The sequence below is a fragment of the Chironomus tepperi genome, unplaced genomic scaffold (assembly GCF_022539635.2).
Source record: "Chironomus tepperi strain 1889 unplaced genomic scaffold, CSIRO-AGI_Ctep_v1 contig_13, whole genome shotgun sequence".
NCBI lineage: Eukaryota > Metazoa > Arthropoda > Insecta > Diptera > Chironomidae > Chironomus > Chironomus tepperi.
In genome coordinates this window covers 1,275,167-1,302,734 of record NW_027226135.1, presented here as the reverse complement: position 1 = coordinate 1,302,734, position 27,568 = coordinate 1,275,167, and the positions used below count along the sequence as shown (strand labels likewise).

Below are 27,568 nucleotides of genomic sequence, written 5' to 3'. Positions count from 1 at the left end.
CCTAATGGACGTTTTCCTTTTCCAACAACTCTGCACTCTGCATGACCCAAGGCTATATCAATGAACCATACCTACCCACATTTAAAGGGAGATCAGCTCAACGTGCGGACAGAGAATTTGTGCAAAGTTTGTGACTAGAACAGCAAAAAAGCACTCGAATCAGGTTTGACTTTAGCTGGGATCGAACAAACGGGTCATTTGAGTCGATTGTCTGACTTCCTAACCAAGTTGATTATTCCTGCATTTTCGCTGGGTGTAAGGATCACATCCTTGATGGCAAGATCCTCATACTGAGAGAATAAGCATGCTCTAAAGTGCATTGATTACTAATAGTAGGGTGGCCAGCAAATCGAGACATTTTGAGGCTTTGTCGCGATACAGCAGCAAGGAAAAAAATGCAAAAATACAGCACATGATTGCTCTTAGTCTACAATAGCAACTCAATCAATCCCATAAGCAACACCACACAACACCAAACATGCTTTATTATCCATTCCAATTGATCTCAACAAAAATCACATCAAATTTTACTTCTTAAACTTACAAATCAAATATTTAATAAATGACGTGAACAAATAAAATGCAAAATCAGACAATCCCCAAAAATTGAGTCCCAAAAACAGTGCTGCAACGCCACCAAATGACACAATTAAATCCTCATAGCTGAACAACACATCACGCTTCAATCTCATTCGTGGTGCAATAATTTCATACCTAAATGATGATTTGCTGGCAAATGGAACGCCTGAAATTAAGGAAAAAAAGAAATATGAGGGTTGATGTAGCTGTATGAGTATGGGTTGGGTATTCGTATGGGTTGGGTATGGGGGAGGACTGAGAGAGGTAGGGCAAATTTGACGCCTCTCCTGGAATCCAGACTCCAGTCAATCCAGTCCAGACCAGACTCCGGTTCAATTCAGTCCAGGCTCCAGTCCAATCTAGGCTCCAGTAGAGACGCCTCTCCCAAAAAATGTGGAGTCACCTCCACTAAAGTCCGGACTCAATTGGAGATCCGCGAGAAAGACTCAATTTTTGAGGTACAAAAATACCAAATTTGGATGACATTTCTTACTCACCTCCATCAACAGCCCTAGAAATAGAAGAATATAAAAACAAGTATTTTTAATCAGATTGGATGTCCATAGAAATTAAGAGGTGCAATAAAATATTCAAAAATTCTTAATTTTTGTAGCATCATCAACAAATGCAAATTAGGAATTTATAAGAATCGATGGGGAAGTTCACTTATTATGTAACGTTGTTAGGAGAGGAAAAGAGAGCTTCCATCCATGAGAGAGGCAGATGAGAGAGAAGAGAGGATGACGAGAGAGGAACGACGAGAGAGGAACGACGAGAGAGGAACGACGAGAGAGGAACGACGAGAGAGGAACGACGAGAGAGGATCACGAGAGAGGAACGACGAGAGAGGAACGACAGAGAGGAAGACGAGAGAGGAACACGAGAGAGGAACGACGAGAGAGGAACGACGAGAGAGGAACGACGAGAGAGGAACACGAGAGAGGAACGACGAGAGAGGACCGAAGAGGAACGACGAGAGAGGATCACGAGAGAGGAAGTCGAGAGAGGAACACGAGAGAGAAAGACGAGAGAGGAACTTGAGAGAGGAAGATAAGAGAGGAACAAGAGAGAGGAACACGAGAGAGGAACACGAGGGAGGAAGATAACAGAGAGGAAGACGAGAAAGGAACACGAGAGAGGAACACGAGAGAGCAAGTCAAGAGAGGAACACGAGAGAGGAACACGAGAGAGGAACACGAGAGAGGAACACAAGAAACGAACACGAGAGATGAACACGAGAGAGGAACACGAGAGAGGAACGACGAGAGAGGAACGACGAACGACGAGAGAGGAACGACGAGAGAGGAACGACGAGAGAGGAACGACGAGAGAGGAACGACGAGAGAGGAACGACGAGAGAGGAACGACGAGAGAGGAACGACGAGAGAGGAACGACGAGAGAGGAACGACGAGAGAGGAACGACGAGAGAGGAACGACGAGAGAGGAACGACGAGAGAGAACGACGAGAGAGGAACGAGAGAGAACGACGAGAGAGGAACGACGAGAGATGAACACGAGAGAGGAACACGAGAGAGGAACGACGAGAGAGGAACGACGAGAGAGGAACGACGAGAGAGGAACGACGAGAGAGGAACGACGAGAGAGGAACGACGAGAGAGGAACACGAGAGAGGAACGACGAGAGAGGAACGACGAGAGAGGAACACGAGAGAGGAACACGAGAGAGGAACACGAGAGAGGAACGACGAGAGAGGAACGACGAGAGAGGAACGACGAGAGAGAGAAAGAGAGGCAGACGAGAGAGAAAGGAGGTGGACGAAAGAGGATTTGCGTCACGTAATAAGTGAACAATCCCAATGCAAGTCCATCCAAAACTAGTTTCCATCCTCATTAATTCCAATAAAATAATCCAATAAAAAAAACTAAATCTCAACATTCAGGTTCCTCATCACATCCGTTAACATTCAAAATCACACACAGCAAACAAGTTTGCACAACAAACTGAGCAACAATTTCAAATTGAGCAACACATTCAAAATACTAAGCAACTCCAACATATTTCCATTCCCCTCGACACGACATCAACGAATCAAGGAACACAGTCAACAAATTATTTTCAATTAATTTCGATTAAGTAACAACAAATTGAGCATAATGATGCGCTGTGGATTAACAAAACTTCCTAAAAATGGTAAGTCACGTGTGAGTCACGACTGTCAATTTGATATTCATGTCCAATTTCCTCTCTCACCTTTTTTTAAGGCATCAACATTTACCAACTATTAATGCCAAAAAGCTTCTCGTTATCAGCAATTAATTGCGATAACCTTAGACCAAAAACAGCCATATTAATGCTCAATATGGGTGGACCACAAACAAAAGATCAAGTTGGTGACTATCTACATCGTATTATGACTGATCGTGAGATGATGCAGCTACCATTTCAAGATACACTCGGTCCATACATCGCACGTAAACGTACAGCTGATGTCCAAAAGAAATATGAGGAAATTGGCGGTGGAAGTCCAATTTTAAAATGGACACAACTTCAAGGAAGTCTTTTGTGCAACAAACTTGATCAAGTGTCACCGGAGACAGCACCACACAAGAGCTACGTCGGGTTCCGTTATGTCACACCATTCACCGAGGATACAATTAAGGAGATCGAAAGTGACGGACCGGAACGTGTCGTCATCTTCTCACAATATCCACAATATAGCTGTGCTACATCCGGATCAAGTTTCAATTCCATTTTTACACATTTTAATGGCAAAAAGCCAAACAATAATATTAAGTGGAGCATGATTGACAGATGGCCAACACATCACCTGCTTGTTAAAACCTTTGCTGAACGTATTAAGGAGAAACTTGCTGAATTTTCACCAGAACAACGTGACGATGCCATTTTACTGTTTTCAGCACATTCCCTGCCTCTAAAGAATGTCCGTCGCGGTGACTCATATCCAAGTGAAGTTGGTGCAACAGTTAATGCTGTCATGGCTGAACTTAATCATTGTAATCCATACTGTCTTGTATGGCAATCAAAAGTCGGTCCATTACCATGGCTTGAGCCATTTACTGATGATGCCATTAAGATGTATGCAGCAAAAGGTAAAAAAAATTTCATTTTAATTCCAATTGCATTTGTTAATGAGCATATTGAGACGCTGCATGAGTTGGACATTGAATATTGTCATGATTTGGCAAAGGAAGTTAAGGTTGATAAGATATTGAGGGCAGCAGCACCAAATGATCATCCGTTGTTTATTGATGCTATTACGGATATCGTCCATAAGCATTTAATTGGGAATCAAAAGATAAATCCTAAATTTTTGACACGCTGTCCACATTGTGTATCGGATAGATGCCATAATAGTAAAAAGTTCTTTAAGGAACTTTGTGAATAGGCTGTTGTGAATCTCTCGTTAAATTGGACACGGAATAGACAAGGAGGATGCTTATGTTGATGGGGATGCTGATGTATACTCAACTTGATAAACATGCTTATTGTCTGTTTCGGCTGTCTATAGCATCCCGGACACCCTCGAATTTTAGATGATTTTTTAAGCATTTTTTAAGCATTTTTTTAGGGGATTTAATGGCATTTAATGTCGAATTTGAATGGTACAAGTCAGTTGGCTTACCCCTGCCTATCCTTGGCCTATCCCAGACTTCCTCCCAAGCAACCCACTCCCAGGCAACCAATCTTATTACCATCCCCCAGGCAACCCACCAGGCTATCCCCCAGGCTTCCTTCAGGCCACCTTCTAGACCACTCACCAGGTCACCCATTCAAGCAACCTCTCTATCAACTCCTCTGGCCAAATCCATAAGCCAACTCTCTGACCACCTTATAAGCCACCCCCACTGCATTTCCGTACCATGTGATGATCAATTGATCTTTAAACTTTTCTATCCCCAACCTACCCCACCCTCAATTTTCATTGATATTATAATTAATACGGGTGTTAAATTCTATATATATATTTTTTTAAATAAGTAATACGAACAAATTATTGATTCCTTATATTTTTCTCTAAGAAAATACAACACGTCTAACGTGTCTAAACATTTTGTCTATATATGATTTATAAAATTATAAGATTTCAATTTACAGGAAGTAAAAATGTGTAATAAAATAAAAATAAAATACAATTTTGTAAAACAAGAAATGAGAATTTAATTAATTTTGAATTTTTCAGGAAAATTGAGAAATTTAAGCCTTGACACAGCATGTGGTTCATGACATATCCAAAAATTGCATACAGCAAACTGGCTGCCCACCACTGCATTAAAATAACATTACATAGTTGCTAAAAAATGACATTTTTAGGTCCTCCTCCCATCCATTTGTAATTACATCATGAACCATAATTGTATCAAATGCTCGGATCATTTTGAGGATAATTTAGGATGTTTTGGGATATTTTCCATGTATTTCTAGTTTCAGAGTTGGCAGGGTTAGGCTTCTTAGTTTACCGGAGATAACAATCCTGACTACATCCGGCAAATCCTATCCGACCCTACCCAGGATAACCAAACCGACTCTATCCAGAATAATATATCCTACCTTACCCGATCCTACGACGAGACGTGTAATCAAGAGTTTTAATCACATTACACATAATTTCCTCCACCATCTACTTAGAACAAATTGAAATATAATAACCTGCAGTATCTCGACTAGCTTATAAACCCGACCCCAAGTCTTTGAGAGTCCGGACACCAAAAGTCCAAAATAACGCCTCCACAATAATGCCATCCCAACTCTGAATCATATGATTGTTGTTTAGAATAGAATAGAACATAATGAAGGGCTTGCTTATAGCACAAAATTGGCACTGCTGATTTTTGTTTAGATTTCATTGACAATATTTTTGCAAATTTATGCAAAAATCTACACGAGATGCAATTGTTCATAAAAAAGTGCTTGATGGACACAAAAATATATCTTTGGATTTATATGAAGAGCATCTCAGTCTGTGCCTTAGCATCAAGTGAATCGGGTGGCTTTCTACAATCTTTGATCAATTTCCAACATGAAAATTGTAATTTTATTTCAAATTCTACTGATTATTTCTGTCCTAACGGAAGTAACAAGATGTGAAGATACAACTGAATATCCAGCCACAACTGAGACATTTCCAACTGAAATTTATGAATTATTTTTCGATCAAATTAGTTCCGATACAAAAATACCTGAATATGATGAAATTACCACAACAGCAACAACTATCGATGCTGAAAATGTCAGAAATTTTGGAACTGAAATGACCATTGAAGCTACAAAGCAGCCATCAAGTCATCCATTTACAATCATAACTCAAGATTATAAATTGATAGTTGAGCCATCAACTGAGTCTACATCAGCTGTGACAGAATATGCAGCAAGTGAGCCTGCATCAGCCATAACAGACCAGACAGCCACTTTGCCTCCCTCAGCTATAAGAGAACAAGCAGTCACTGAACCTAAATCAGCTATAAGAGAACAACCAACAACTGAACCTTCATCAACAGAAATTGACACAAAAATGCCAAAATTCAATTTTCCCAAAGCATCAACAGCGACTGTGTCAGGCACAACTAGGTCAATATCCCAAATGAGAGCAGCTGCAGCAACGACAGCAACTTCACGAGCAACAATACCAATGTCAAGTGAAATAGCAGATGATGCAACATTTCTTAAAATAGGAACATATAGTAAGTTAGTGACTATGACTCAGACACAGACTTGGTGCTTGATTTGGTTTCCTGCAGCTTGCCAGAGTCCAGTCAACCTGCTCGATCCCAGATCCGGCACCATGACTCATACTTGGTGCTATATTAAGGTCCTTGCACTTTGCCAGAGTCAAGTTAACTTGATCGATCACAAATCCGGTTCCATGACTCAGACTTGGTACCAGAATCAGTTTTTTGCATCCTGTCAGAGTCAAGTTGACTCAAATGATATTCAGGAGCATATTACGGGATATGGGGAGAAGTATAGATCCTTAAACCCCCTACCCGCTCCCCTTGAACCCCTCTGAACCCCCTGTACCCCCTCAATACCCCCTCAAACCTAATTATCAATCCATTTTTCTTCCAGGATCCTTCAACAACTCAACTGCATACCAAAAGTCATACTTCATACCGCGAATATTTCGTGGTGATTGGATAACAGCAAAAGTAGTCTGTAAAGCATACGAAATGGAACTGGCAACATTCGAGACCCTCGAAGAATTCACAAAATTTCAACAATTATGGGAGGACAGTCAACACAGTCACAGCTTTAAGGCACCATTTTATCTTCACATCGATGGCATCACAAAGTCACCAAGATCACCTGACAATTGGTATTTTACAAAAAATGGACATAAAATACCATTTGAGATGGAATGGCTTAATGGTGTGCCTAATTTTGATAAAAATACTGAATATTGTCTGTCGATTGGAAAGAAGCACTTGGATGACTTGGTGCTGTTTAATGACAATATTTGCTATAATACACACAAAATTTATCATTTTAATAGCTTTATATGTCAAAAAGTAACGATTAATTGATCCAAAAGGGATATGCGGACGTGACACTGACGTGATGATCGAGTAACTCAATCCTAGTGACTCTGACCTTGGTTTAAAGACCAGAGTCATGTCCAGAATTGGCAGGGGTCCATTTTGAGGTCCGTCATGTCAACTTTGGTCACGTCTGCCTGATTTTTGGTCGATTAATCGATTTGGGGACGTTTAATTGTTACGTAACGCTGGAAAATTGGCATATTTTCCATTCCGTAGCTTAATATTCAAACCAGAACCGTTTGAGGAACCCCCTGACCTATCCCTTGTCCCTATTCCTAATCTCTATATCCCTGCCCCTGCCCCTTCCCTGCCCCTTCCCTGCCCTTCCCTGCCCCTTCCCTGCCCCTTCCCTGCCCCTTCCCTGCCCCTTCCCTGCCCCTTCCCTGCCCCTTCCCTGCCCCTTCCCTGCCCCTTCCCTGCCCCTTCCCTGCCCTTCCCTGCCCTTCCCTGCCCTTCCCTGCCCTTCCCTGCCCTTCCCTGCCCTTCCCTGCCCTTCCCTGCCCATCCCTTCCTCCCCTATTCTCATTATAGCGTTACGTAACAACTGAACGACCCCCATTTGTCCATTTTATTCAATTTTTTACCCAATTTTGTAGCTTAAAATTCAAATAAAAACTTACCAATTAATTTTCTTCAAACTATTTTGCGTATAAACGATCTCAACACAGGTTTTTGAGCAGTCACACGACGCAACACTCGGCCAACGATTAACATTCAAGCATAAATGTCCCAATGCTGTACATAATGTTCCATTTAGGAATGGATAGCTGTAAATTGGGATGATTTTAGAGAATAATTTGATAAATTTAATAAAATATAGTTACAAGTATGGTTTACATCCGCATAGTCGGAGGGCTGTCTTTGCCCGACATAACATTTTGCATGCATTAAAGCTGTAGACGGGTAAGTTGTCGCTTGATTCGTCAATAAAGTAACATTTTCGTTGTGCAATTCGTAATTTTCTGAGTTCATCACTAGCTCTGTAATGAATTATGGGCAAATTTAGTCATTTATTAAGGGAATTGAGGTGGGTGAGTCACTTATCAATTTAGTGCTGGGTAAGACACATGGGAGGGTAAGCAGGGGAGGTAGGGTTGAGGGTTGAGGTACCAAACTCAAAAATTTGAGGAATTTTTGGATTTTTGACACGAAAAACCTTAAAAAATTGAATCATTTTCTTCCAAAAAAGGTGGGAGGAAGGAGAAGAGTAGTCATGGACCAAGTGGATCATGGTGGGTCAGATACACCAGGGCGCATCCAGGTTAGGATGGGGTTGGGGTATCAAACTCAAAAATTTGGGTTTTTTGACTTGAAAAACGTTAAAAATTGAAGCATTTTCTCCCAAAAAAGAGGAATTAGAGGGTAAAACCCCTTAAACCCTTCCTAACCCCTCTTTAACCCCTCCTTGAATACACCCATACTGTAGTGCCCTAGCGACTATTCATTTTAGCATACTTACACAGTTTCCAGCATGTTATAAGATGCTTCAATTTCATCTGTAACTCCAATGTCAAAAAATGGTGTATTTTCAGCTGGAACTTCAAATGGTGAATGTAAGGCAATCTAGAAAATTATTTTGAGGTTAAGTATGAGTCATGTTGAGTATAAGGCATTAATACTTACAAATATTGTAGGATCATAGACATCAAGCTTCATATAACATTGATTTTTGAGAAAATAACATGATAGTGGCTTTTCATTCAAATTTATGCTGTTATGGTTCAATTTTCTGTTTGATGAAAATGGAAATTTAGAAAAGTTTGTATTTTTGGAATTAGACGGAGGAACACAAGTGGTTTACCAACTTCCCGGTATGTAAAACTATAATGCGCAGTAAACCATGAGATAGGCTGCGCTATACATCAGTATTGCGCATTCTATCGCACGTTCAAACTGCGCAGAGGAGCAGTTTATCTTATGGTATACTATGCAGTATATCCTACAGTTTACTGCGCAGTTAATCGCAACCTTATCCATACAGTACACAATACCCACGTTTACATCATTCATCTTCAATTACTTACCTCGTACTCACCAATGGCCATAGTACCGAATTAACCGTATAACAAATTCCTTTTTCCGTAACAACTTCATTAAGTTTAAATTCAACACTTGAATCAAAACTCGATACAACACTATTAAATATTGGATGTACATCCCTTGCCAGTTCCAATAAGTCAATTTCATCTAATCGTCTATCATTTGTGAACCGATTAATGTCCTTAAAACTTTCATTAATATAAACAATTGTACGAATAAAATCATAAAAATAATTAAATTCATCCATCGATTCCGTCATGTTCCACAGCTTCTTAATCACTTCCTTAGCACGTGTATCATTAATTCTTTTATGATAACATATAGTTATAGCCGGTAAAGTTCCATTCCATTCTCTATAATCACGTTCAAGTGATATAACTGTTGGATTTGCAACATAACGTTCATATTGTGTTGATGAGATGCTATATGCTGCATATGATGTTAAGATGAATAATATAAGCCATAAAAGACGCTCAAAAATGTTTAATTTTGGACTAAAGATGTACTTTAAGCCATGCAGCGATGACTTTTCACCAAATTTATTGAAAAATGATAGAAAAAATTTAATTTCGGATAAAATTTTTAATTTTTTCATTTTTTTTGATGATTTTTAGGTTATGCTGCAGATGGTGTTGAGGCAACAACTGACACTGACACTGACTGTTGATCAATCACTGACATTTAATATAAAATAAAATCAGTTTTAATGATATGCGTGTTAAATAATGCGTGCATGGATATTGATTATATCAGTGATGGACAACTTGTGTGATGCGACACACCTGTTTACACCTGGAAGTTCATTTTGAAATATCATTAACCGTATGTCGTGTGTATGGATATTGATTATTATTTAGGGGTGCCGTGATAAATAAAAGGTTGTTCAAAAATGGATTAATTGATTGATTAAAAGCTTTTGATAAGCTTTAAGCTTAATGGATAGAATTAGACAACAATAGAAGTTGTCAGAAATTATTATTGAAAATAAAATCGATATTTTTTCATAGAATTTCAATTCATCAATCAGATTGAAGACCGAAGACTCAAGACCCAAAACCAAAGAAGACCGAAGATGAACGGAGATGACCGAAGATGACCGAAGATGACTGAAGAAGACCGAAAAACACCGAAGAACACCAAAAAACACCGAAGAAGACCGAAAAAGACCGAAGAAGACCGAAGAAGACCAAAAAAGGCCGAAGAAGTCCAAAGAAGACTGAATATGACCGAATATGACCGAAAAAGACCGAATAAGACTGACCGAAAGACCGAAGAACCGAAGAAGACCGAATAGGACCGAAGAAGACACGAAGAAGACCGAAGATGAACCGAACCTAAGACTGAAGAAGATCGAAGAAGACCGAAAAAGACCGAAGAAGATCGACGAAAACCGAAGAAGGCCGAAGAAGACCGAAGAAGACCGAAGAAGACCGAAGAAGACCGAAGATGAACGAAAACCGAAGACCGAATAGCGGAAAAATTCTTAATTGGATGTTAATAGGCATTGGGGGCATGGAACCCCTCCAAGAATTTAAAAATGTCCCCAATATAACCCCCCATTGCCATAACCCAAATCGAAAATAAAAAATCTCATCAAAAAAATACCAAAAAAAATTATTTCAAAAACTTTTTTTCCTAACGACATTTTGAGATTCAAACAAGTCGACGAAACTGTACGGCTGTTTTTGCACATTCAATTCTAGTACCTAATACCATTATTATACGACAATTGAGATTCAATGTGGACGAAAACATTGTAAACATTCGACCGAAATAAACAAAAATGAGAATTTAAAAAAATAATTTTAAAATAAAAGGCTTTAAATTGAGTTAATTGACATAAGTTGGTGATCATTTGACAGTAACAAGTGCTGTGGACCGAACAATAGTGAAGAAAATTGTGAAAAATTGTGAAAAAATGACGGAATTGAAATTGATAAGCTTCACAAAACCAACACCGGATTTTAATCGGAAATTTTTTAATTTATTTACACAAAAGTCGATGGTTGACGTGACATTTTCGGCTGATGGACAATTTTTGTATGCACATAAAGTTGTATTGGCTGTGGCTAGTAGCTGGTTTGAGGTGAGTTAACGGATTTTTTTTGGATTTAAATTTTGACGTTATTAATTTTGTTATTTTTGATATTTTGGACAATCCCGATCGACACATTTTGGAAGTGTTGTCCTTATGGATGTCTAGCAGATTGTGAGGTCAAGAATTATACACGACGACAACTTGATAGTGGCTTCATAAATGTTATTTATTGGTTTTTAATGTACTGTGAGCTGAGGCACCATAAGGACAACATCGGAATGTGTGACGATCGGGAGAAAAATTTGAAGAATTTTGAGATTTTTATGGAAAAAATCAATTTTTTGGAATTTGTTTAGGATTTTTTGAATTTTTCAAATTATTTTAAATATTTTTTAATTTTTTGATTTTTTTTGAATTTTTTCTTAAATTTCTTTTATTTTTTAAATTTATCAAACTTTAATAAAATTTCTGATTTACTTTAATTTTTAAATTTTTTTTTTAATTATTTACATTTCTAAATTTTATTAAACTTTTTTTTCTGATTTTTATTAAAGTTTTTTAATTTTTTTAAAATTGAATATCAAAATTTAATTAATGTTTTCAATTTTAATAATTAGTTTTTTACCTCGTTTTTTTCGATTTAAAACCAAAATTAAAAATTTGAAAAATTTTAAAAAATCTAAAAGTTTCAGAAATTAAAACACAAAAATAATTAAATATAAAATATAATTAAATATAAAATTAAAAAAAAATTAAAAATATTAAAAAAAGATTTAAAAAATTTAAAAAAAAACCTAAAAATCTGAAAATAAATTGAATTTTTACCAAAATTACTAAAAGCATCAAATTTTTAATACAATTTAAAATGTTAATAAAATCAAATTTTTAAAAAGGACTAAAATTGATAAAAAAATTAAAAGAAATTGAAATTAAAAATATTTAAATTTTTTTCTTCAAATTTCCTTAAGTTTTTCTAATTTTTAAATTATTTTAAATATCTGTTCAACTTTCTCTAAATATTTAAAAATTGAAAACAATTTAAAATTTTAAAAAAGTTTTTCAACATTTTTAATTTTTTAGTTTTATATTTTTTCAGTTTTTAAAATTTTTAATATTTTTTAGTGTTTCATTAACTTTTTTAAATTTCAAAATACTAAATTTTTAAAATTTTTAATTTTTTGCAATTTGAATTTTTTTGAATGTTTTAAATTTTTAATTTTGTTAAATATTATTTAATTATATAAATTTTTTAAGAGATTTAATTTTTTTAAATTTTTTTCTGATTTTATAAATTTTCTTTTTTTCAACATTTTTAATTTTTTTTTTAAATTTTCTGTTTTAAATTTTATTTAAAATTTATTCAAAATTTTTAATATTTGTTTAACTTTTTTAACAAAATTTCGGATTTTTAAAAAAAAATTTAATTTTTGGTTTTTTTTGTTTTTTAGTTTTAAATTACTCTGCGAATTTTTAAATTTAAATAATTTTAAATCTTAAATTTTTCTAAACTTTTTTAAATTTTTCTAAAATCTTTAAGTTTTTTAAATTTTTTAAAAATATTTTCAAATTTGATAAATTTTTATTAAAATTTAAATTTTTTTATAAATTCCAAAAAACAATTTAATTTATTCCAATTTTCCAATTTTTAGGAGCTCTTCGACACCCTCAAAGACAAACAAGCCGTAATCGTTGTCAAAGACCTCACAATCAACCAACTCACAAATGTCCTCGAGTTCATCTACCTCGGTGCCGTCAACATACCCGAAGATGAAGTCCAAGTCTTCAAAGCCACCCTCGAATCCTTCCGAATCTCAATCGACGATCTCGAAAATGACGACGAATATCAAGACAATGATGCTGAAAGTGATGAAAATGAGGAACCAGAAATGGAACCAGAAAGTCAAGAGCCAGAACCCGAGTCCGAGGACTTCCACGAGCGCCTTTTTGAGTTGGTCGAAAATGAGGAACCGCCAAAAAAGGAGGACATTGAGGAACAAGACGAGTCCAAAATTAAAATCAAATCCGAGCCTGAATGGGACGACATTTTAGTCAAGGAAGAGCCAATCAGCAGTCACGTACCAAGCACCATCCAACAAAATATCCCCGTCACGGTCAGTTCCAGTCAACTTAAAGTCTCCCATGTCCAGCACATCCCACAAAGTCAATCAAGTATCCGAATTCGGACACCAGCCAGCATTAATGAAAAAATTAAAATAAATGAGCCAATTGTAAGGACAATAAAGTTTGTTAATCGACTCCATACACCGGATGCAGTTCCAGTGACGTCACCAAATAAGACAAATATCCAGGAACTGAGCAAAAGACTCAGCAAGGCCATTCTTATAAGACGTGTTAAAAAGTCTGATGGATCAATTGTGTCGGAACGTAGTCCAATTAAAATCATACAAGGTATGAGAGGAACTGGATCATTACCAATGTTAGGGACGCAGGCTGTACAGAGGCAGCAGAAGACATCACAGCCGGTCTTTAAATGCTCACATTGTAATAAGGCATTTACGGTCAATAAGAGGAGAAATGCACATGAAAAATTTTGTTTTAAGAATCCAAGTCGACCGGCATCGCAGTGTCCATTTTGTCCGATGGTGCTGTGTAATCCAATGTATATATCCACGCATATTAGGAAGGTTCATGGAATTGATGAGAATGGAAAGTCTATTAAGACGTAAAAAAATGGATTTTAGGTTAGAAGGGGGTATGGGGTGGGGGTCGTGATGTGATGACTGGGGTCCCAATGGGGGAGGGTTGGAAATTTTGGGTCGTGATGTGATGAAGTTTTGCTCAAATTTTGGGAAGGGGTCTGGAAATTTTGGGGTCAATTTTTGCTCAAATTTTGCTCAATTTTTGCTGCAATTTTTGCTCAATTTTTGTTCAATTTTTGCTCAATTTTTGGTCAAATTTTGCTCAATTTTCGGTCAATTTTTGCTCAAATTTTGCTCAAATTTTGCTCAATTTTTTCTCAATTTTTGGTCAATTTTTAGTCAAATTTTGCTCAATTTTTGCTCAAATTTTTGTCAATTTTTGGTCAAGTTTTGCTCAATTTTTGCTCAAATTTTGCTCACATTTTGCTCAAATTTTGCTCACATTTTGCTCAAATTTTGCTCAAATTTTGCTCAATTTCTGATCAATTTTTGCTCAAATTTTGAATCGAATTTTGCTCAATTTTTGTTCAAATTTTATTCAATTTTTGGTCAATTTTTGCTAAATTTTGCTCAAATTTTTGGTCAATTTTTTGGTCAATTTTTGGTCAATTTTGAGTCAATTATTAGCATTTATTTCAAAAAATTTCCATTATTGTAGACATAATTTATGCACGACCCCAAAAATCAACCCATAATATTTAGAAATTAAAGTAATTAAAAAAAAATTATAAATAATTTAAAAAAGTTAATAAAAAATTCAAAAAACCAAAAAAAAAATAACTTTTAATTTCACAAAATAAAATTAACGGTCGAAAAAAATTCAAATTTATTTTCAGAATGGAATAAATAAAGAAAAAAAAAGTTTTCGACGACTTTTACCTGCAGTAAGTAAATTTGTAAACAAAAAGAGGAAGTGAAGAAATTTTAATAAAAAAAATTGTAAAAAGTTCCAAAAATTTAAATAAAATCTCAGATTTGGAAGTGACAGTTGGCATTAGGACTCGAAATACCGTCCAAGTGACGACAAGAATTGTCAAAATTGTGAAAAAAAATTGAAAAATCTGAAAAAAAAGTTGAAAAAAAGTCCAAAAATTCCGATAAAAAAATGGTAACTTTTAATCGAAAACAGCCACAATTAAATTTAAAATATTATGATTTTTTGAATCGGGAGTCGCTTGTGGATGCGACAATAATTGCTGGTGGACATGTTATACAGGCACATAAAGTCATACTTGCAGCTGCATCGACATATTTTGAGGTAACAAGAAATTTACAATTTTTTGCGCAGAATTTCCGGAAAAATTTCGGACTTTTTTTTTTGGTGGGAAAAAAGTTGAAAAATTTAATTAAATTTTTTAAAAATTTTTTTGGTAAAAGTTCAAATTTTTTATCTCAAAACTGAATCAGAATTGGAAATTTCCGGGATATTTTGTGCATATGTGTTAGTGTACAGTTACTTTTTGCGGTATTTCTCGTGGATTTTGAGGAAAAAATTATAGATTTTTATAACCGAGCATGTACAAGATTGAGCCATTGAGAAATTCCGGAAATTCCAGAAATTTAAGAAAAATTGAAATTTAAAAAAATAAATGAATCTAAAAAAATTAAATTTTAAAAAATAATTTAAAACTACGAAAAAAAAATTGAAATTTTAAAAAAATGAATTTTAAAAAATTTGAAATTTAAAAAATTTAAAAGTTGAAAAATTCTTGAAATTTTTAAAGCAAATTCAAATTGAAGAAAAATTTAAAATAAAATTTAAAAAAATTGAAATTTAAATAAAATTTAAAATTTTAAAACTATTTAAAACATTTGAAATTTAAATTTTATTATATTTTATAAAAAATTTAATATTTTTTTTTATTTTAAGAGTTTTAATTTTAATATGTTTTAAAAAAAATTTAAAAAATTCCTAATTTGAGTTTTTGTTAATTTAAACTTCAAAATTTTTCCAAAATTTTATTGATAAGATCAAAAAAATTTTCTAAATTCAATTTTAATTGTTTTAAAAAAAGAATTTGAATTTAAGTTCAATCTTTTAAAATTTCAATTTTTTGTAAAATTTTCACATTTTTTTTAAATTTTAAATTTTTTAAATTTTCAATTTTTTCAATTTTCAGTTTTTCAACTTTTTCAATTTTCAATTTTTTTTTTAATTTTTCATACTTTCAGTTTTAAAACTTAAAATTAAAAATCAGAGAAATTTTAAAATTAAAAATTATAAAAATTTAAGAATTTCAAAATTGAAAAGTTCAATATATTAATATTCTAAACAATTTTAAAAATGTTAAAAAAAAAAAAAAAAATTCAAAAAAAAATTTTAAAAATTTTGAAATTGTTAAATTAAAATTCCAAATTTTTCACAATTTTTCACTAAATTTTAAATAAATTGTCCCTAAATTTCAGGAAATCTTCGCCCTCATCCCCGACAAACACCCAGCAATAGTCCTCAGTGACGTCACGGAATCCCAACTCAAAAGTCTCATGCAATACATCTACTGTGGCAAAGTAGACGTCAAAGACACCGACATCGCACCCTTCAAAAAGATCCTCACAACCCTCAAAATTGAAATAAACATCGAAGACACAAGACAACATCCAAAAACATCCGCAACAGTCACAGCAACAGTCACATCAAATCCCAAACGACACGATTCATACAATGAGATTCAAATTAAGGAAGAGAAAGTCGACGACGATGAAAATTGCATCCAGGTGTTCCAAGACAGTGAGTTTATGGACTGTTCCACAGACTATCAGCAACCGGAACTGGAATCACCAAAGCAGTCATCATTCCGACAACGATTTTCACTTCCACAACTACAACAAATCAAGTCACAAAAGTCACCAAGAATCGCACGCGTCTCAGCTGGACAGGAAATGAGCCGACATCGAACAAAACTTGACAATGTTGTCCGTAGTAAGGAACACCGACGATTTATGGATCTTAATCCACTTGACTGTCCATTTTGTATGAAGACATCGTCCACAAATAAGCATCGGAATGAGCATGTCAAGTACTGTACGATGAATCCTGACCGAATTGTGTCCAAATGTTATTATTGTGACAAGAACTTTTGTGATCCGTATTATGTGAGGAAGCATATGAAGACGATTCATGCTGATAAGGAGGATTTGGAGGAAGTTTTGAGAAAAAAGAATTAAAAATTTTTTGATTTTTTGGAACAAAAAAAATTCACACATTTTTATCAAGCATCAAAAAAGGAACTAATAATTTTTAGGACAAAAAAATAATTATTTGAGAAATAAAGAATTAAGTTAGAAACTTGTAATCGCAGCTGATATTGAGGTTGTTTTGGGCTTTTTCTTGTTGGCATTGTGATTTTCAGGTGCAGCATGAGGCATTGGATACTGGCCATTACCAATGTGATACATCTAAGGTGTATCTTAAGGTAGGAGCAAGGATAGGTGTGGGTGTATAGCGTGGGTTGGGTGTGTATCTACCCTACCTAAGGTGTACCTACCTACCTAACTACCTACCTAACTACCCTGGAGCCGACTTCTAGACCCACTGTAAGCTACCTTCTAGACCTTCTTAGGCTGATTTCCAGAAAGTTGAGATACTTAAAAGGTAGCCTAAAGTGGGTCTACTAACCTAATTTAGGGACAATGTGAGTCTTTAACAGCCGATCCAGGTATAGGGTAAATTTAGAAATTATAAGTCATCTCCAGGTGAATCTAGAAGCCTTGCCCCCAGGTGGGTCAAGAAGTCATAGAGCCTTAGATGGGTCTTAGAAACTGGTTCAAGTTGGGTCTAGAAGCCAACGTCAAGTGGGTCTAGAAGTCAGCTTCAATGTGGGGCTAGAAGCCGATCCAGAGTGGGTCAAGAAGTCAGTTTCAGGTAAGTCTAGAAGACGGCTAAAGGTGGGTCTTGAAGTCAGCCCTAAGTGGGTCTAGAAGCAGGTTTAAGGTGGAGGCTAGAAGCCAGCTTAAAGAAGGTCTAGAAGCCGACCTAAGGAGGGTCCAGATATCTGATCCAATGAGGGTCTAAAAGGCAGATAAAGGGTACTAGAAGCCAACGTTAGGATTCTCGTATAAAAGTCGGGATCCAATTTTGGTTTAAAAATCGGCCCATTTCTGAATGTGGGTTTAGAAGCCGATTCCAGGTAGGTCTAGAAGCCTGCTCAATGTGGGTCCACAAGGCAGCTCCAGATGAATCAGGTAGCTGCCAGGTAGGTCTACAAGCAGGTACATAGTCGGTCTAGAAGTTGGCTACAGTGGGTTTAGAAGTCAGCCTTAAGTGGGTCTAGAAACTGGTCCCAGTTGGGTCTAAAAGCCAAGGTCAGGTGGATCTAGAAGCCAACCACTGGCTGGTCTAGAAATTCTCAAAATTTGTATGGAGTTTTAGACTTTTTGGGACATTTTGAGGCTTTGTCGGGACACAGTAGCAAGATAGAAAAGTACAGCAGTCGTCCCGACAAAATACAGCAGATGGCCGCCCTAATCTAGACACTGAAAATTCCATTAAAAAATACCACAAAAATTTTATTATTGGAATAATTTTTTTTTATTCAATTTTTTTTTATTTTTAACTTTTTTGGATTTATTTTTATTTTTTCATATTCAATCTACAAGATCTGTATCAGTTTTATCATCATTCGAACAGTTTTTTAATTTATTAAAGTTTATTATCATTTCTAACTTTTTTTTCACTTCTGTTTTACATCATGTTAAGTATTTGTCCATATAATTTATAACTTTACAACATTATGATAAATATTTATAGCATTTTTTTTTCAATTTTATTTCTTAATTTTTTATATGATTTTTTTTTCATAATATTGGAAAATTAAATGATTTTTTTTCCAGTGGTGCTCAACCTTTTATTTATCCCAACACACCCATAAAATAAACCTGGATCGAAACCGCACACGGCGCACGGTTCATGGCATTTTCAAAAACTTCCAGGTGTAAACGGGTGTGACGCAGCACACAGGTTGTGCAACACTGATTTAGAGCATACATAGATGTTCTCTTATTAAATTATATTTCTATTCCTGGCTTTGTTGAGTTTATTGGAAATTATTATTTACAAAAATTTTTGTATTTAATTTCGTATTTTTAGTTATAGAGCTTGTAGTTGACTGTCTGGATAGGATGATTTCTTCGTTCAGACACAGCTACGATGCCTGAAAAATTCCGGTTTCAGGTTAGAGTGATTCGGCATTTTATTGAATCAAAGTTTGGCTTCTTAAACTACATGGGATGTCTTATCTTAACCTACCTTACACTGGGTAGATCCGAGATATCCAACCTCACCCTACCCTACCCCAACAGACTCGTGATATCCTACCAAACCCTAGCATACCCCAGTAGACTCAAGATATCCTACCATACCCAACCTTACACTACTTTACCCTACCCTCCTTTACCCTTGCCTACCATAGCCTACCCAACCCTATCCTACATTACTCTACCCTACCTTGCCCTACCTAACCTTTCCCTACCTTATCTTATCCAACCCTATCTTATCCTACCCTACCTTACCCTAACTCACCTTACCTTAACCTATCCTACCTTCCGCCGATTGGTCCTATTCTACCTAATCCAACCTTACCTCGGTAGTCTTGACATATCCTACTCAACCCTAACTTACCCCAGTAGACCTGAGATATCCTACCCAACCCTACCTTACGTGGGTAGATCTTGGAAATCCAACCTTACTTTAACCTAGTGGATCCGGAATATCCTACCTAGCCTTACCCTGGTAGATACAAGATAGCCTCCCTAACCTGGGTAAGCATTACCTTCCTTATTCTACTCTACCTTACCCTACTCCTCCCTCAACCCTTCGGTACCTAAGATACAGTATTGTAGAGCAACCTAGACTTGCTCTGTTAGTAAAATAATTTAGGATACTCCAACTACCTTAAGAAACCAACCCCTTTCTCCATACCAGAATCACATCAACCTGAACCCAGATTTTTTTTCTTGCCTTTTTCTACATCCTTGCTTTATTGTTTTTATCATTACAAATATCTATGTTGAAGCTACATTTTTTTTTTTTTTTGACTATTTTCTTTTTGAGATTTATTGTTTTTGTATAGAAAATTCTATTTGAAGCTACTCAATTATTTTGATCAATTCTCTGTTCCTTTAATATCATGTTAAACTGCTTAGTATTTCATCATGACGGGGCTGTTTGGTTATTAGGGGATGATCACTTATTAGGTAATGCGGAAAAATCGAGACTTTTGCTCCGTATCCCTTTTCATAAGAGTATTACTGAATAATCGGACGATTTTTTATTAGGTATTAGCGTTATTAGGAGGGAGGATGGGTTAGGTACTGCTATTCAGGGTAAGGAGGGGTTAAGATACGCTATTAGAGCGAGTAATAGGGTTGGATACAGTCCATAGGAAGAAGGAGGGGATGGGTAACGGTAATAGAGCATATGAGAGGCTGTGTAACGTTATTTGGGAAATAAGGGGTTGAGAAGCGCTATAAGAGGCGATAAGGGGTTGGGTAACAATTGTCTGTGTAGGATGGATTCGGATACACTATTTGAGGGGAGAGTAGGGTTGAGTAAAGCCATTAAGGAAGAGGAGTGATTGGGTAACGCTATTAGGTTGGAAAGATGGATTAGGAAGCGCTATTAGGTAGGGCGAGGGGTCGGGTAACGCTAATGAGACGGGTGAAGGGTTGAGTAACCTTATTAGAAGGGATAAGAGGGTAGGGTAACGTTATTAGGAGGATGAAAGGATCACCTTAGTGCCCTGGATAGGGCTAAAGCAATTAGTGAGGTATGAAGTGTTGCTTAACCCTATCAAGTTGCAAAAGGGGTTGCACAACCTACTCAATGAACGATCCCCTAACTCAATGACCCACTAATGACTAATGCAGTCCAATTATTTTATTATAGCTTCACCTAATTTATTTTTTTTCCTATAAATTGTTGACATTATTATTTCTATTATTTATGTAATACTGTACATCATATGAAGTGATTTGTTGTTATTGGAAACAAAAATAATATCTTATAATTATAATGACTAAATGCTCTCTAAAAATGGAAATGAAGTTTTTTTGTTAGCTTGCTCAGATAAAGATTTTTAAGTAGTTTAATTAATTAAAATTTGTAATCTAATATAAAAATTATTTTAAATTATAAAGTTTAAATCTATTGTACAAAAATAATTTGAATTTAACTAAGTAATTTTCAGTTAAGTGGCTAAGTTTAGATCAAGTATTTATCCTATGGGGTCATTCGGTTGTGATTTGATGACACTAAAGTACTCTAGAGTATACTAAAGTATACTAAAGTATACTAAAGTGTACTAAAGTGTACTAAAGTGTACTAAAGTCTACAAAAGTATACTAAAGTATACAATAGTATACTACATTTCGTATACTAAAGTATACTAAATTCCGTATACTAAAGTATACTAAATTCCGTATACTAAAGTATACTAAATTCCGAATACTAAAGTATACCAAAGTACACTAAAGTATACTAAATTCCGTATACCAAAGTATACTAAATTCCGAATACTAAAGTATACTAAATTCCGTATACTAAAGTATACTAAATTCCGAATACTAAAGTATACTTAATTCCGTATACTTAAGTATGCTAAATTCCGTATACTAAAGTATACTAAATTCCGTATACTAAAGTATACTATAGTAAACTACATTCCGTATACTAAAGTATACTAAATTCCGTACACTAAAGTATACTAAATTCCGTATACCAAAGTACACTAAAGTATACTAAATTCCGTATACCAAAGTATACTTAATTCCGTATACTTAAGTATGCTAAATTCCGTATACAATAGTATACTCTATTCCGTATACTTTAACCCCATACATCACTCACGATTGACCCCTTTTAAAAGCTTTCATATTTTCACAGTTTTTGATCTCAAAAAATAAAATTATAAAAATTGATATGAAATGTTTTGAACTAAAAAAGTAAACTTAAACTTAAGAACTAATAATGTAAAATCTGTTGTCATCATGTCATCAGGCTTAAAAATCATAGACTGGGAGTAGAGGAGCATCACGCAAAGAACTTAGAATATGTCTACAAAATCATTATACAACTATTATAAGAAATTAACAAATTTTATGTCCAAAAAAGGTCCAAAAATTTATTCCTCACCATCTTTTGCATTTTGTGCAGCAATTGCCTGTGCTGCTGATGACACACCCGGTACCGTACCCGATTGTAGGAAGGATATTGAACGATTTGCTGCAACTGTTGTTGAATTCTTATTAATTACTGGCTTATTAGGTGGAATTGGTGGTGCTACACGTGCTACATTGGCAGTGCCAAATGTTGATTTCTTTACGGGTGGTTGGGGTGCACCGCTTTGAACGCTATGCGCTCGTATTATGGTTGCAACATTTGATGATCCGGTGGCTATTGGCGATGAGTTTGGCTCTTGACGTAGTACTTGACCTGGTGATATTGATCGGGCTATGCCGGTTGCTAAAAATTAATGAGATGTAGTGGGTTAGATGGTGGTTTTGTATGGGAATTGGGGTTGGGGTATGGATTGGTATGCATTGTCACATACTCCTGCTTAACCCTTCATCCCTACCTTCTCCCTACCTATCTCTTACCCTGCATTACCGCTACCTTGCCCGTGCATTACCCCCTTACCCCTACCTGACTCCTACCTTCCCACTGCGTTACCCCTACCAATCTCCTACACTGCATTACCCCCCTACTTCTACCTAACCCCTTACCCCTACCTTAAAACTACATATTTCTTACCCTGCATTAACCCACTTACCCCTACATTAACCCCTTTCCCCTACATTGTCCCTACCTAACTCCTAACCCCACATTACCCCTACCTAACCCTTTACCCCTACATTCCCCTACTTAAAAACAGTTGAAAAATCCCAAAAAATCATCATTCGACTGACATTTGACAATCTAGTTCAGTGATGGACAACCTGTGTGATGCGACATACCCATTTACACCTGGAAGTTTTTGAAATTTCCAAAAACCACATGCCATGTCCGGTTTCGATCAAAGCTTACCACCAAGGTGTACCCCAATAAACAAAAGGTTGCCCACCCCTGCACTAGCTTACATCTACAAGCATAACTTACTTGGTCCCGAAACAGGAACACTTGACACGGTTGCCGTTGGTTGAATGACTTTAGCAACACTCATTGGATTTGCACCAGCTGCTAATGCTGCCTTCTTTAAAGCTTCATTTTCTATTCTTAATCTTGTTATTTCGGTCTCGAGATCCTTGACTCTAAAAGGTTGGATAGAAAAGTTAGTGGACTGGAAGTAATTTAAAGGATGATCCAGAATGTGGCTGTCTCAAATTCGAGTTCGAAAATTTCGAAAATTTCGAACTCAACTTATTTTAAAATCCAAATTTCCGTTACGAAGAAAAATAAAATTAACGGTCAAAAAAATTTGAAAATTAACATTCGAAATTAGAATGTCGAAAAATTTCGAACATTTCGAACTCAACTAATTTTAAAATCCAAATTTCCGTTATGAAGAAGAAAAAGTAACGGTCAAAAAAATTTGAATTTTAACGGTCAAAAATAAATTAAATATTAACATTCGACATTAGATTATCGAAAAATTCGAACATCAAGAATTCGAACTCAACTTATTTTAAAATACAAATTTACGTTACGAAGAAAAATAAAAATAACGGTCAAAAAAAATTTGAAAAAATTTAACGGTTATTTTTGAGTAAGCAACACTCTGGGTATGTCCAATACTTACTTCTTCTCCTCAGCAGCCAAATTCCTCACCATCATTTTCCTCTCCTGCTCATGCACCTGTGACTGCTTCTCCATCTCAGCTTCTAATCTCAATGACTTCTTTGTCTCCTCCTCAAGTCCATCAGCAATCGTGTCCACACGTTGCTTCTCCTCACTTAATATCTGTGCTAAATCCTCACTACGTTTACGTTCCTCATTACGCATCATATTCATCTTCTTACGTTCTTCCATTAAGTATATGACTATCTCCTTATGTTCAGTACGTTCAGCTTCAAGCAGTTCCAATAGCTTCTTTACCTCATTTTTAAGTTGTTCCTTTGTCACTTCCGATTCAGTTAATTTTTCTTGTAATTTTGATTGCTCGGCATTTGATGTACTTTTGGGTATGTCCAATGTATTCTTCTTCTTTTCATCCTCTAGTTCCTGCATCACCTTTAAATGCTTGTCACGTGTAAATTTTAATAAATTAATTATTTTTGCATGCGTTTGACGCTGTTGATCAACTTTATGACTTAATACGAGCAACTGTTGTTCACACAATTCGCGTGCATCACGTTCTGATTGTGCGGCAATGGCTGATGTATGACGACTAGCTACATTACCCGATAGGGCGAGACTATCACGAAATAATGCTGCGTGGGGATCGTTGAGTTTTAGTTTATCGACTGGTGCACCATAGGCTGCTATGTTAACAAGATTCTTGACTTTTTCTGACTAAAAATGGAAGGAAAAATGAGAATTTTTAGTGATTTTTTTGGGTATTTTGTGGATTGGATGATTGTGTGATTGATTTGGAGGACATCAGAGTTGGGCTGGACTATTGGGAGTTTGGACTACTACATTGGTGTGTGCTCTTCTGGAGTCTGCCTCTCCATGACAAAATATCAACCCCAACCGTCCCAGATTCCCATTCAAACCCGAACCTTGCCTCATAACTGAACGACCCCTAAAATCGGAATTTATTTAATAATAACTTCAAAAAAATCCAAAATTCTATCAAAACAGACTCATCTAAGATACATGGCACCAGTTGCTGTGACATATCATTGTCCATGAATGTCCATTGACCACGACATGAAGGTGCCTCAATTGGAGTCCAGATTCTAATTGAGGGTCCTCCAATTTGGAGTCCCATAAACTCAGAATTAGGAAGTAGAAGACGGAAAGGACGTGGATCACAATTGATCTGTATGGTCATCCAAGTAAGTAAGGAAGTAAGACAAAAGGATCAAAAACTTCCAAGTGCATATGTGTGGCTCCATACTGGACTAGATTAAGGAATCTTCACTTTAGATTCCTACTACCTCTGGATCAAGAAGTTGATTGCGTCTAACTCCGTTATGGACAATCTTCCAGGTGTATATGGATATGCCGTAACATACAGGTTGTCCATCAATGCCTTAGTAACTTGCACACCTTGGTTGGAAGCCTCAACCCGTAACGCACAAGGTACATAGGATTTTCAAGAACTTCCAGGTGTATACGGGTATGGCCCATCACACAGACATTTGTTGGCAGCCCTAGTAACTTGCACACCTTGATGGTAAGCCTCGAACAGAACCACAAACGGTACATAGCAATCTTCCAGGTGTATACAGGTTGTCCACTACTTCCCTATTTCATTTTTATTCCACTAGTCCATCCTCAAAAAATTGCCAAATTGCCTCTACATCCTCAATCAATTCCTTAAAATCATCCCTAAACCATAACTCACCTTAAGTACAGCAATAACAATATCCCTAGCCTGCAATTCACCTTCCATATAACTCAGCAATTTAAGTAATTCGGCCTTTGTAAAATCCTGTTTTGCATTAACAGGCTTAATCGTTTGTACATCCTCAGACATGATTGATTTTGATGTATTTGACGATGCCGCATCCATTATGTGATTTAATTCAGTCGTTGCACCTTTATTGCTCATGATAATTTAATTAGACATACACACACAGTTGTTGTTGTTGTTGTTGTTGGATGCACAGCGTGAATGTTTAATGACTTTATGTCTGTGTATGTATGTGACGGACAATGAAAAAAAAATCGAAAAAACAACAACAATTTTGATTTTTGTGGCTTTAACTGACTTTTGCGGTTGTTTATGGCTTTATGGTTGTTCCTTTACATCCTGGATGTCACCAAGAATGTCCAAAAATTAATTTTTTTTTTAGTTCCGCTCCTCTTTTTTGGATTTTCGGAATGTCCTGTTTTACACCTGAAACACAATCGTTGATGGATTAACTCGATATTATCATCAATTAGTCGATCAACGACTCTCACTTCCGCGACTTTATGTTGGACAATTTTTTGGTCTTGTTAGAAAATTTTAATAATGAAAAAAAATTATTTTTTTTTTTGAATTTTTTTTTCTTCTTTTTTGTCGTTTCGGGATGAAAATTTACATTCTTTCGTCTTTTTCTCTCTCTTTTTTATATACTTTTTGGTTGTTTTGCGTCAATTTTGGATGGAGTGATGCGAAATGACATTTGAGGGGTTCTGGATTGAATGTTTTTGAATGTGCGGGAAAGTTTGAATTTTTTGATTGTTATTGTGGATTCTTATTGGAAATTTTGGTGATTCTAACTACCTATATAATTGTCTGATTTGACTATGGTTTGTCTTTGGAAGATTTTCTTTGATTTGTTTCTCTTTTTTATGCCTTTTGGTTTGTCTTTAGTTTGTCTTTGAGTTGTCCTTGGTGTTTCCTGGTTTATCTTTGGTTTGTCTTTTGGGTTGTCTTTGGATTGTCTTTGGGTTGTCTTTAGGTTGTCTTTGGATTGTCTTTGGTTTTTCTTTGGATTGTCTTTGGTTTGTCTTTGGGTTGTCTTTGGGTTGTCTTTGGGTTGTCTTTGGGTTGTCTTTGGGTTGTCTTTGGGTTGTCTTTGGTTTGTCTTTGGATTGTCTTTGGGTTGTCTTTGGGTTGTCTTTGGGTTGTCTTTGGGTTGTCTTTGGGTTTGTCTTTGGGCTGTTCTTGGGTTGTCTTTTGAGTTGTCTTTGAGTTGTCTTTAGGTTGTCTTTAGGTTGTCTTTGGGTTGTCTTTGGGTTGTCTTTGGGTTGTCTTTGGATTGTCTTTGGATTGTGTTTGGGTTGTCTTTGGGTTGTCTTTGGGTTTGTCTTTGGGCTGTCTTTGGGTTTGTCTTTGGGCTGTTCTTGGGTTGTCTTTTGAGTTGTCTTTGAGTTGTCTTTGGATTGTCTTTGGATTGTCTTTGGGTTTGTCTTTGGGTTGTCTTTTTGGTTGCCTTTGGATTGTCTTTGGATTGTCTTTGGGTTTGTCTTTGGGCTGTTCTTGGGTTGTCTTTTGAGTTGTCTTTGAGTTGTCTTTGGATTGTCTTTGGATTGTCTTTGGTTTGTCTTTGGTTTGTCTTTGGTTTGTCTTTGGGTTGTCTTTGGGTTGTCTTTGGATTGTCCCTGGATTGTCTTTGGGTTGTCTTTGGGTTGTCTTTGGGTTGTCTTTGGGTTGTCTTTGGGTTGTCTTTGGGTTGTCTTTGGGTTGTCTTTGGGTTGTCTTTGGGTTGTCTTTGGGTTGTCTTTGGGTTGTCTTTAGGTTGTCTTTGGGTTGTCTTTGGGTTGTCTTTGGGTTGTCTTTGGTTTGTCTTTGGTTTGTTTTTGGGTTGTCTTTGGGTTGTCTTTGGTTTGTCTTTGGGTTGTCTTTGGTTTGTCTTTGGTTTGTCTTTGGTTTGTCTTTGGGTTGTCTTTGGGTTGTCTTTGGGTTTGTCTTTGGGCTGTTCTTGGGTTGTCTTTGGATTGTCTTTTGGTTTGTCTTTGGATTGTTCCTGGTTTGTCTTTGGATTGTCTTTGGGTTGTCTCTGGTTTATCTCTGATTTGACTCTTGCCTTGTCTTTTCTTGCCTAATTTGTATATCTCATTTTCAACTTCCAAGGCCAATAAGATTCCCAACATAATTCCAACGACAATTATTCAAATAAATTTCGCATCACATCATCATGCCGAGATGCTCATTTCTTCGCTCTCTCTCAACAAATATTTTCTTCTCAATTTTTGTTCTCATCA

At 35.9% G+C, this 27,568-nt stretch overlaps 6 protein-coding genes across 7 annotated transcripts; 4 read left to right on the top strand and 2 right to left on the bottom strand.

Annotated features, from left to right (window-relative positions):
• Positions 1-1,319: 1,319 nt before the first annotated feature.
• Positions 1,320-2,387, top strand: LOC139089912 (uncharacterized). The gene is made up of 2 exons (XM_070639558.1): positions 1,320-1,646; positions 1,821-2,387. The coding sequence occupies exons 1-2, from the start codon at positions 1,320-1,322 to the stop codon at positions 2,385-2,387; spliced, it is 894 nt and encodes a 297-aa protein (XP_070495659.1).
• A 192-nt stretch (positions 2,388-2,579) lies between these two features.
• On the top strand, positions 2,580-4,633 carry FeCH (ferrochelatase, mitochondrial). The gene is made up of 2 exons (XM_070640465.1): positions 2,580-2,731; positions 2,803-4,633. Exons 1-2 carry the CDS (start codon positions 2,695-2,697, stop codon positions 3,945-3,947), a joined length of 1,182 nt encoding a protein of 393 aa, XP_070496566.1. The 5' UTR covers positions 2,580-2,694; the 3' UTR covers positions 3,948-4,633.
• Positions 4,634-7,711: 3,078 nt separating this feature from the next.
• Positions 7,712-9,791, bottom strand: LOC139089904 (sodium channel protein Nach-like). The gene is made up of 5 exons (XM_070639545.1): positions 9,120-9,791; positions 8,719-8,824; positions 8,555-8,658; positions 7,920-8,075; positions 7,712-7,862 (listed from the first exon to the last, which is right to left on the bottom strand). The coding sequence occupies exons 1-5, from the start codon at positions 9,728-9,730 to the stop codon at positions 7,712-7,714; spliced, it is 1,128 nt and encodes a 375-aa protein (XP_070495646.1). The 5' UTR covers positions 9,731-9,791.
• A 1,080-nt stretch (positions 9,792-10,871) lies between these two features.
• Positions 10,872-13,867, top strand: LOC139090652 (transcription activator GAGA-like). The gene is made up of 2 exons (XM_070640456.1): positions 10,872-11,221; positions 12,823-13,867. Exons 1-2 carry the CDS (start codon positions 11,054-11,056, stop codon positions 13,858-13,860), a joined length of 1,206 nt encoding a protein of 401 aa, XP_070496557.1. The 5' UTR covers positions 10,872-11,053; the 3' UTR covers positions 13,861-13,867.
• An 860-nt stretch (positions 13,868-14,727) lies between these two features.
• On the top strand, positions 14,728-17,131 carry LOC139090735 (protein bric-a-brac 1-like). Its single transcript, XM_070640541.1, has 2 exons — positions 14,728-15,091; positions 16,240-17,131. The coding sequence occupies exons 1-2, from the start codon at positions 14,939-14,941 to the stop codon at positions 16,996-16,998; spliced, it is 912 nt and encodes a 303-aa protein (XP_070496642.1). The 5' UTR covers positions 14,728-14,938; the 3' UTR covers positions 16,999-17,131.
• Positions 17,132-21,492: 4,361 nt separating this feature from the next.
• Naus (cortactin binding protein N-terminal like nausicaa) lies at positions 21,493-25,980 on the bottom strand. Of its 2 annotated transcripts, none has more exons than XM_070640389.1 (5): positions 25,278-25,980; positions 23,565-24,277; positions 22,925-23,076; positions 21,962-22,291; positions 21,493-21,902 (listed from the first exon to the last, which is right to left on the bottom strand). In XM_070640389.1, exons 1-5 carry the CDS (start codon positions 25,482-25,484, stop codon positions 21,895-21,897), a joined length of 1,410 nt encoding a protein of 469 aa, XP_070496490.1. In that variant the 5' UTR covers positions 25,485-25,980; the 3' UTR covers positions 21,493-21,894. The 2 variants fall into 2 exon arrangements, with proteins under 2 accessions (XP_070496490.1, XP_070496482.1); XM_070640381.1 differs by having other exon boundaries at positions 21,494-21,883.
• Positions 25,981-27,568: the final 1,588 nt, after the last annotated feature.